Consider the following 11756-nt stretch of genomic DNA (forward strand, 5'->3'; position numbering starts at 1 on the left):
AAGAAAGGCAAATTAAAGACTACAGAATCATCAAAAGTAGACAGTTCATGGATCTGGACACTTAATATTCTTAGACATCTATACTCCTGAGCTGATATACAGATTTTGTGTAAAATCCCAGGAGGCTTATTAGTAATTAAAAGAGATGATCCTAAAATCCTTATGATAATGCAAGGGATCCTAAATAGCTAAATGAAAGTTTAAAAAGGAGAAATCTAGACGATCTCACATGTCATGATTTTAAAACTTAATTCCACAGTGATCAAGACAACGTAATACAACGTAAGTACAGAAATGTAGATGAAAATGTAGATTAATGGGACAAAACTTAAGAGTCCAGAAATAAACCCTTACATTGATGGCTGATTTTCAATAAGGATGCCAAAATAATTCAACAGACAAAAATAGTCTTTCTATTCTTTCCTGGGATGATTGTATATCTATTCCTGGAATAATTGTATATCCACAACTAAAACAGACAATAAAGTTGGACCAGACCTTACACAGTACACACAATATTTAACTAAAATGAATCAAGACCTAAATGTAAAATCTAAAACTACAAAACTCTTGGAAAAAAAACGTAAAACTAAATCTTCATAATCTTGCATTTGACAAAACCTTTTTTAGAATAGTAGACCAAAAGTGAAAGCAACAAAAGGAAAAAGTGATATTCAAAGTTAAAGCCTTTTGCATTTCAAAAGATCCCATCAAGAAAATGAAAAGGTAATCCAAAGAACAGGATAAATTGTTTTCAAATCATGTATCTGGGATTTGTGCACAGACCGAAAAGCCAAACAACCCAATTGAAAAATAAAAATATAGACGAAGAAACAGAACAGACAGTACTATATAAGCAGTATACAAACAGCCAATAAGGACAAGAAAAGGTTCACAACATCAACAGCTATCAAAGAAATGCAAATCAAAACCACAATGAGATACTACTTTACATACATTAAAATGGCTATAATAGAAAAATACAGACAATAACAAGCACTGGCAAAGATGTGGATAAGTGAAACACTCAAAAAATGCTGCTGATGGGAATGTAAAATTGTGTAACCACTTTGGAAAATGTGTGGCAGCTCCTCAAAAAGTTAAATATAGTTATTATAAGCCAGACATGGTGGCAAACGCCTGTAATCCCAGCACTAAGAAGGCTGAGGATGGAGGATCCTTGCGAGTTCAAGACCAGCCTGGACTATAAAGTGAGCTTAAGGCCAGCCTGAACTGCACAGTAAGACCCTGTCTCCAAAAAAAAGACAAGAAAATAAATACAGTTATTATATGACACTGCAATTTGATTCCCAGGCATTTACTACACAAGAGAAATGAAAATTTATGTCCAAACACTGTACAGCATTATCCAAAATAGCCCAAAATGATACCACCACAAATGTGCATTAAGGGATGAATGAATAAACAAAATGTGCTATATCCACAGTATAGTAGTTTGACCAAGGGGAATTAAGTGATTATACATGCCACAACATGAATGAACCTTGACAGTATTATGTGAAATCAAAAGAAACCACTCAAAAAGGATCTATGACCCAAGTATATGAAATATCCAGAATAGGTAAACATATAGAAAAGTAGGTAAGTGATGGCTTAGACCTGGGGAGGGGAAGTGACTGCTAATGGACATGAGGTTTCTTTCTGGGACAATTAAAATTTCTAAAATTAGATGGTGATAGCAACTGCACAATTTCATAAATATACTAAAAAACACTGAATTCACTCTTTAAAAACTACTGGTGCTATAGTTTAGACCTGGAATGTTGCCCCCAAAGGCCCATGTACTGAAGACTTAACCCTCAACCTGATGCTAAAGGCGGTGTAAACTTTAAGAGGTGGGGCCTACTGGGAGGTTTTAGATTGTTAGGGACAACCCCTCAAAGGGGATAGTGCACCACGAGTCTCTATCTCTGCCAAGTGCCATGAGGTAAGCAGCCTATTCCACCACACATTCCCCTCCATGACATGCTATATGACCATAGGCCCGAAGGCAACAGGGAAAAATGAGTACTGTATAGACTGATCGCTCTAACCTCTGAAGCTCTAACCCATAAAAATAAACCTTTCCAAACTATACACTGATTATATCAGATGTTTATTACAGTGTTGTAGTCAGAGTTCTCAAGGATAACAATACAATACAGGACATAGAATCTGTAAGATTATAATAGTCACCCAAAGAGTCACATACAAGAGAGTGCAGGAAATCTGTCCACACACTAAGACCAAAATAATTCAGCTGAGGACCTGGATCCCATGGCCATGTCCCACATGAGTCCAACTCAAGACCTAGAGCCGTAACAATGCCCCCAACGAGTCCAACTGGAGGCCTACAGCCCACAACAATAACTCATGCAGGCCTGTTTCACAGTTCTGTGCTGGGAAGGCCCAAAGGTCAGTGGTAGAAGCTAAAAAGCCAGTGCCAGCAGGATGAAGGATCTGTGCCAGCAGGCTGAGGGATCTGCACTAGAGCCAGGAAGCAATGCTCAAAGAACCAGAGCTCCCCTGAAAGGTACCACAGCCATCCTCAGCAACAGTGAGGTCCCGAGCTCATCCAATGATGAGAACAGCTGAGTTCCAAACAGAAAAGCCAGCGCAATAAGCTTCTCCAGGAGACTGAGCAGTGCACCATCTTCCCCTCTGGAGCCAGGAAGCAATGCTCAAAGTGAGGACCAGAGCTCCCCCAAAGTGAACCGTACCCATTCTCAGCAGCAACAAGCTCCCAAGCTCCCAAGCTCCTTCTACATGAGAGCAGCCAATTTCATCAGGAAAACCAACCGCTCCTACAGCTTTCCAACAGCTTCCAACAGTTTCTAAACTTCTTCCTCTCCAGTTCTACCTTTTACGCCACCAGCAACAATCCTCAGGTGGGCCTCCTACACCCAGCACCACACTGCTTCAGTTCAGCTGCGTTTTACAAGTTGACCACCTGTTGTGAATCCACCACATACAGTACGGAAAACCTGACTATCTCAGGTGTTTGTTACAGCACAGGAAAGCTAACATAATTTCTACAATTGAATCCTTTTTTGTACTGTACAACGGTTAGTAAATGTTACAATTTACAAAAAAATGTGTTTCAAGTTTTTTCCCAGAGTGACACAGGCAAAAAAATAGCAGAAGAGTATACTGTGAGACTGTGATGGAGGCATCTGCATTATCTCTTAGAGCACTAGCAAACTGGACATTACCCCTCAATACAGTATCTCCAAACCTAGAAGCTATAATATTAAAAGCCTGGGGTCATGGAAAGGCCAATTGTAGATACTTCCAAGTAGTTCTGGCTGAACTCAATCTTTCAGTTATTATACACTATGTTCCAACCGTGAATGAAGAACTTTCAGGTAATTATGATCCCTAATAATGCTTACTTAAGAAGCAGTCTGTCTGTCCCAACTAAGGCCCAAGCCACAACAGACCAGAGACAATTTTCCTACTTAGTTCTGTCTGAATTTTAAACACAAGGAATCATTAAGCCAAATAAAAGGGTGATTGTTTCACATCGCTGAAGTTGACACAGTCTGTTTTATACTAATAAATAAGAGTAGGGGGACAGAGATATAGCTCAGTGGTAAAGCACCTGCCTGGCAAGCACAAGGTCCTGAGTTTGATTCCCAGGAACCAAAAAAGGGGCTGTTCTCATGAATAATGACACAAAAATATTTGCTGAAGCCTTACAGTGAGTTCATTCTATAACATTAAAAATTAATTCATGAAGATCAAGTAGAATTACATTAGGAACACAAGTCTACTATAATAAAAAAAATGTATGCTGCCACATTAAAATGGTTAAAATTTTAACATTTACACAGTATGCTAAATAAAATTCATCATGTATCTAATAAAATTAGGGGGTATACACATGGTCTCTAATATCTTAAAATGTAAGAACTATTTTTAGGCCAAAAGATGATATCTTAGTCATTCTCATTTATAATTACTAATAGGTATAATTACTAATAGGAAGCAAAAGAAAGAAAAACAGAAACAAAATCCCAAAACACACAACACAGCTCCTGATTAGGAATTAAGTAATTAATAATGTAGAAACTAAGTCAGACATATATATAGTCATGATACAGTTAGTATTCTAATAGAATAATATGGTATACAGCCTTTCAAAAAATTTTTAAAAAGACTTTCAGAAGGAACAGAATGCTTTTCAAAAAAGAATGACACCCAATTCAATTGGTCCTATCTGATAGGGGAAGGAGGCAAAAGAAACTATCCCTGGCATTTAGACAAACAAAAAGGACACCCTGAGGGCACTGCACGTACTGTGGCTGGAGAACTGAAACTGCCACAAGAAATTCTGGGCTAGAACTTTTAAGTAAGGAAAAACTCTGTTTCTAAACAGAGGACATCATAGGATTAAATCTGGTCTCACAAATGTAGTGGGAATATACATAAGGAACAGGAAGTGGAGAGAAAATTCAGGAAAGTAAATGGAGAAATACTATAGGCGTTCTTTTGTAAGGTACAAACAGATCTAGAAGCAGAAAAATGAATGGTAGGCATGCACAATCTTAATGTAGAACTAAAAGAAACACAAAAAATATGAAAATGTTCGTGCTTTAAACACTGAGATATAATTAAGAAATACAAAGCTAAATCTTCATTATATTAAAATTTTTCACGAGCCAGACAGTTCAACAAAACCTCTACAGACTAGACAAAAATACAATAGCCTAATAACTACACGTTGAAATTTTTGGTGGTTGTATCACTACCCCCAAGCTTAGTAAGTTAAACCCTAAACATCAATATGATAATATAAGAAGTGGACCTTTTGGAAGATGACCAGGTCATGATGGCAGAGCCCTCATGAATGGGATTAATGCTCAAAAAGACCCCAGACCTTGTACCTTCCATGATGAAGACACAATGAAAAGAGGCCACCTCTGAACTAGAAAGCAGATTCTCACCAGACCCTGAAACCTGCCAGCATCTTGAACCTGGACTTCCTAATCTGTAGAACTGTGAGAAATGAATTTCTGTTATGTATATGTCACCACCTAGTTTATGTTATGAAGTTGATGTTAACAAAAAAAGATACCACAGAAAAGATTAATGTATTTTAATACTTAAAAAATATTACAGGGAAAAGTAAAAATAAAAATATAAGTAATTAAATAGAACAGAAGTTAACTGAGAGAATATATTCCTTTGATAAAATTAATCCAAAAGGGAAACTGGAGAGAGGAAGTTAATATTTAAGTCAGGGAATGACTACATCAACCAGAGCACAGAAACATAACATCATTATTTAAAAAGCCAAACATGCATGCCCAAGGCCCTGGATTCCAAACAAAACACAGCCAAATAAAACAAAAGAAAGCCAAATGTGTATTCAAACTGATCATTCAAAAAAGTTAAAGTCAACATTAATCACAACTGTAGAGAAGCAAACTTTAGTGGATGGTTAAATGAAGGTAAATTAGAAAGCTATGAATTTGCTGTCTATTAAATGCCTTGCTCTTGGGGTGCGGTAGCAAAAGTCTGAGGCTGAGGCACGAGGACTGCTGTGAGTTTGAGACCAGCCTGGGCTGGTCTGAGTTCAAGTGTACCCTGAACTGTATAACAAAATCCTGTCTCAAAAAAAAAAAATACACACACACACACACACACACACACACACACACACACACACACGTACATAAATACCCTGCTCTGTAAAACAGATACAAGCTCAGTTATTATTTTTATATTTTACATGGGAAACTGTTCACTAATAAGGCAAATTGATATTTTACAAAAGCACATAAGTTTATATTTACAAATTTTGCATTTCATTTACTAATAACAAAAAGCCTAGGTAACTAGTTGTCAGCAAACCATTCTTCAGCATCTATAGACTAAAGTTAATTCTATTAAGAAAAACTATTCTATGCATTTTTTACAGATTAAATAAAACTTTAAACCAGGCACAGTGGCACACAAGCATACTCCTAATGATTTGAGAGGCTGAAGCAAGAGGAATCACTTGAGCCCACAAATTCAAGACCAGTTTGGTAGCCAGGCGTGGTGACACACGCCTGTAATTCCAGCACTCAGGGAGGCTGAGGCAGGAGGATCACTGTGTGTTCGAGACCAACCTGGGCTACAAAGTGAGCTCAAGGCAGGCCTGAATGGCATAGTGACACCCTGTCTCAAAAAGACAAGACAAAAAAAAAAAAAAAAAGACCAGCTTGGGCAACATAGTAAGGCCTCATCTCCAAAAAATAACATGTTTCAAGTAGGGCACTGTGGTGCATGCCTATGACCCCACTAGAGACTGATGTGGGCAGATTGCTTGAGCACAGCAAAGCAAGCAAGCAAGCAAGCAAAAAAAAGTATGTTTATTCTTTGAGTATAGTAGTTAGTAAACTTTTTAAAACCTTATGGATTTGGCTAACTTTGCATAAAATAATGCAGAAGAAACATAATTAGGATAATTTGACATGGATATGCATCCAAAGTTTTACTTTTCTGCTACAAAACAAGTACAAGTATAAACATTTTAATAGACAACAGTGACTAAAAATAATTCAATCCACAAAAGTAAATAGCATTCCAAGAGTTCTACATGGTCAAAGGACTTCATATTTTAATAGCAGCTATATAAGTTCAGAGGAAGTTGAAAACTCATAGCCAGGGCTTATATTAACATGTGTTTCAAGCAAATAATTTTTGTCTTATACCATCAAGATAAAATAAAGCAGCAGAAAATGACAAGGCATAGCTTAAAGATCTTATATTCAGGGCAACCCACTTTCCAAGCCCCCTTCTGTTCCTCTCAGACAGAAGCTTTCTTTCGCTCAATAAATTCTTCCTACTCTTAACCTCCGTTGTTCCTAAAATCCATTCCTTGATTTTAGAGAACGTGAACTCGGCATTTCGGACATCTAGGAGGTTAGGAGTTTCAGTCCCTTGTATATGGAGGTTTTCCACTGAAACAACTGGACCGAGGTGAGTGTTTGCTTTTGTTTCATAGATCCTGGGTTGTGACTTGCTTGGGTAATCAAAATTTTTGTGATGTTATGTCTTTGCTCACTGCTTATAATTGGTCATGCTTTGTCTCTGAAATAATTTTATTAAAATGGTGACAAATTTAAGCTGAAAACATGGAAAGGTTATAAGGTTATGATGCTTCTTTAATGGGACATTTTATTCCTGTTTTGTCGCACCTCACACCCATCCTATGAGCTGCCATTGGATTGATATCACCTAAGTGACTATACCTGTACTCTTACTGATTGATTATAGTTCTGTCCCACCTTAAGCCCACCTCACCTCATGGATTTGCTCAATAAAACACCCTTGAGAAGCAGGGTTGGTGGGCAACTCCCTTTTTTGGCCCCCTTCTGTCCTCTCAGACAGAAGCTTTCTTTCTCTCAATAAATTCTTCCTACTCCTAAAAAAAAAATCTTATATTCAGATACTTTCCTAGTTTTGAGTAGTTTATAAGCAGTATATTTCGTAATAAGTAGCACGCTTTTTAAAACACAGTAAGAAATACCAGCACTATACCTATAGTTTAAAATACACAGATAAACTCGGACGAACTCCATAAATATTACCTGCATAGCACTCTTGCCCATTTTAACAACTTCAAACAACATCATGTTTTCCACTCCATTCTGTTGGTGATGACCATTCATTCGGTTTGGACCAGAAGGAGGTTTCCCTCCTCCATTTCCACCTTTGCTCTTTTCTCCTGGGCCCTTTTTGCCTTTTTTACAAGTCTGCATAAAAAATACAAATTGGTTAAATTATATCACTATCTTTGAGAGTTTAAAACAAAGCTACTGTGGAAGCAACTGACAGGGTAAGAATTGTAACATACATAAACCTGACCTATGAGACTGTCATACAACACAAGAAAATTATGATTGTGACAGCTTCTTTGTGACTTTTTTCATTTATACTACCATAAACTCCACATTACATTATAATTATTAGAAGTACAGCAGGAGACAGGCTGTGTAGGTCTAAATTTCTACTCCTATTAGCTGAGTGATCTTGGGTAAGTTATTTAACCATTGTACTTCAAAGATTTTGTTTTTGTAATTTTTATATTATAGAATAAAATTATACCTTCTTCAAAGTCTTGCTGTGATAATGAATGTGTAAAGTATTAGCAATATACATAGCACCTAATAATATCAGAAATTATTATTATCAATAAAAATGAGGAAATATACAGTAAACAGCTCAATAAATGTTACTTGAGTCTAAATCTGCTGGAAAGACTGACTGGATTTGAAACAATTTCCAGATAGAACCAATTTTGAAAATTATATGAAATCACAGCATTAAAAGCCCTTAAAGTATCAACAAGGTTTGAAAACCACTGCAAAGAAATCCCTAATGTATATAACTAGAGAAATTCTTAGAAAATAATATAACGAAGTGGCTATATCCAAGCTTTGTAATAGTCCCGTATGCTGTTCTGGGGTGCAGTGTGAAATGGGGAGCAAGAGTAACAAATGTCGTTATCAAGTAAGTAATTCACACTTAGTTCAACATTTTAACTTAATTTCTACTGTTAGCCTTATAAATCATTGCAGCGCTATAAAGGAGTTATTCTGAATACTCTAAATAGGCATATGAACCTCATTCTTGTCCTAGGTTTTCTCTCCAATACTTATGAAAATTCAGTTAATGAACACTGTGGATATGAAGCCCCATTATGAAAAAATTGTCAGTAATGGCAGTAGGAGCTTTACCAATCAACGAAAAGGTGACCTGTGTAACTCAGTTACAAAATACTCCCATAGCTTTTACAACAAGTAAAAGAAAAACAACAAAGCTGGAAATGTAGCTCAATGGCAGAGTGCTTGCCCAGCATGCATGAACTCTGGGTGGAACACACTATAATGACCTAGGATGGTATGGCAGAAGGATTACAAATTTAAGATCAGCCTGGACAACTTAGAAAATGTTGTCACAAAATTTAAAAAGGGCTAAGTGGGAATGTAATTCAGTGATAAGAGTGCTTACCTAGCATGAATGAGGTCACTGGGTCCAATCCCCAGCAGCATATATTTTTTTAAATGCCAGGGCTAGATTAAAATCTTTACAGAAAAAGGTCTCTGAACCCCTGGATTTGGGTATTTCAAATGTCTTCTAGATCTACACATTTTAATGCTCTATACAGCAAAGGTAACCAAACTCTCTGTAAATTATCAGATAATAAATGTTTCAGGTTTTGTGGGCCACAAACCATCTCTGTTACATATTGCTTATCTGTAAAACATTTTTAAAATGTAAAAACCATTCTTGGCTTGTGGACACTACAAAACCAACCATATTGTAAACCCCTGATCTAACAGCCACACCTACAAATTTCTTTCCACTGATAGCCTGTGTATCTGTACATTACCCCACAGATGGTCCTTCTTCTTTCATCAAGAGTCTCAACCACCCTATTCTTAACGGTTACTTCAAACTCCTTACTAATACCTCGAAGACATTACCTGTTAGTTTACTGTGTTAATGAGAGACTGTCTTTGTCAAACTAAGCCATTAATTATTAATTATAGAATGAAAGGCTTTTGTACTAAGTAAAAAGAATTTTGTAGGGAAGGTCAAAATACCTTTACAAAGAATACACTCAGAGTATAAAATCTTAATGTTAATTAACACGGTGCTATATATTTGCCATTTATCATAAGTCTCAATATTCTGTCAGTATGAAAAACTAATTAGTATAATTAAAATAGCTCAATGGATATGCTATGCCAGAGAAAATATATGTGCAAGGAGTGATAATACATGGGAAGCATAAGAAGTAAACGTTCTAACCTGGGTACAGTCTTACAGAAAAAAAAAAAAAGTCAACAAAAGATTAGTTTAGCAGGTGGCATAGTAGATTAAGAGCACTGACCTGGACTCAAACTATTCAGCTTTTCCTGACCTAAGTTTCCTATTTATAAAATAAGGAAGTTTTCTAAATCACAGAGTTGTTCAAATATTAAATCGGGTAACATAAATTAGTACAGTGTATAGAACATACATAGTATAGAACTAAAACACAGTTGTTGTTATAAATTCTTAATCTGAGCCCTAATATCTCACCCATAGCAGTGGCTATATAAAGTTAACGTGTATCACAAAAACTTCAGAGAGGTGAAGATGTAGCAACAGTGATAAGGAGCATGTTCACCATATGTGACAGTCCCTTGGTTCCATTCCCATTCACCACCAAGAAAATAAAAATCTTTAGAGACTCCTCTATTCAGATGCCATGATGGATCTTATCTCAACTTGCAAATTAAATCAAAGGCAGAAACAGATTTAAAAACACAATCTTCTAATTAACAACCATACATCATATCCTAGAATTATGGATATATTTGTTTTGGACAGTCATAAGTTAACACTCCCATTCACTTCTGTCTTTTTCTGTCTTTCTCACATCTACTTAAGGAATTAAGACAACATAAAATTTACAAACACGTTAAAAAAAAATTACAAACACGTGAATTATATGCACCCTAAGAAATATTCCATGGGCTAGTTAAATAAATTATGATCCACACATAAAATGCGATGCTGTGCCGCCATTAATAATTAGAGGTATATTCACTTATGGGAAACTTGCTGGTGATACACAACTGCATTTTAGAAGCATATTTTATACAGTTTGAATAGTATGATTACATTAAGTAAAACTCTGTATGCAGTTTTATACACAGATACATAAAAGTATGTTCATCAAAAATTACCTGAGCAATGTTATTAAAAAAGATCCTTTTATTTACTGTACTTTTTCATATGGTGTAGACTTTTTCAATATATGTCATGAAAACATATAAATCCAAAATTCATTTTGGGAAAAATGTTTAACAACAAAAACAAGTCATTCCCATTTAACCCAGCTATTCCCCTTCTAGGTATTTTCCGAGAAGAATTAAAGATATCATACCACAGCGATATATGTGCACCCATGTTTATAGCAGCACAATTTGTTATAGCTAAATCTTGGAAACAACCCAGATGCCATCCACTGGGGAATGGATAAAAAAGTCGTGGTATTTTTATACAATGGAGTATTACTCAGCTATTAAAAAAGATAAACTCGAGGTTTTTATAGGTAAATGGACGCACATAGAGACCATACTCATAAGTGAAATAAATCGGACCCACATGTGTAAACATCATACTGTCTCCTCAGTGCCAGGAACCTGAAACACTAAGTAAAACTCAAAACGTACAATAGATGACAGGAAAGGGAAAGAAACTGCTTAAAGGAAGAAATGACTGGGATGAAGGAAAGAAGAAAAAAGGAAGAAGGAAGGCAAAATATAAATATATATATGAATAGGTGTGATGACTGTATTGCTGTTGTCTGATGGTGTATTGAAATGAACAGATAATGCTTAAAATTTTTTATGTTCCGAACGACGTTGCATGCTTGTGTCTGGTGGTCTGAGCAACTGATTTGAAGGTAACAATATGCACTGGAATTACAAAGGTGAACTCCTAACATCTTGTCTAGTGATACTCTGTGTTATCTCTAAGGTTTTATCAAAGAATTATCTTCTTATTCTCTTTAATGGTTTGAGCAATCTTTCATTCTTACATCTGGTAATCTGAGCAATGTAGTTGAGGATAGTGATATGTAATGTAACAACCACTGTTTTTCTTTTGTTTTGTTTTGTTTTTTAATTTTAGAAATAAAAGGAGGAAAATATTAACAGACCAACAACATTTTACAAAATAGCATAGCATCAGTACAGACATTACAGAGT

At 35.9% G+C, this 11756-nt stretch overlaps 1 protein-coding gene across 1 annotated transcript in view; it reads right to left on the reverse strand.

Annotated features, from left to right (window-relative positions):
- Positions 1 to 11756, reverse strand: part of Stag2 (stromal antigen 2) — a gene marked incomplete in the record, with an annotated part of 145543 nt that overhangs the window by 70231 nt on the left and 63556 nt on the right. Inside the window, 1 exon segment of the mRNA XM_013523060.1 lies at positions 7581 to 7745. Coding sequence (XP_013378514.1) covers positions 7581 to 7745 — 165 coding nt within the window.

Source organism: Chinchilla lanigera, unplaced genomic scaffold (assembly GCF_000276665.1).
Source record: "Chinchilla lanigera isolate Chin_1 unplaced genomic scaffold, ChiLan1.0 scaffold00072, whole genome shotgun sequence".
Taxonomy (NCBI): Eukaryota; Metazoa; Chordata; class Mammalia; order Rodentia; family Chinchillidae; genus Chinchilla; species Chinchilla lanigera.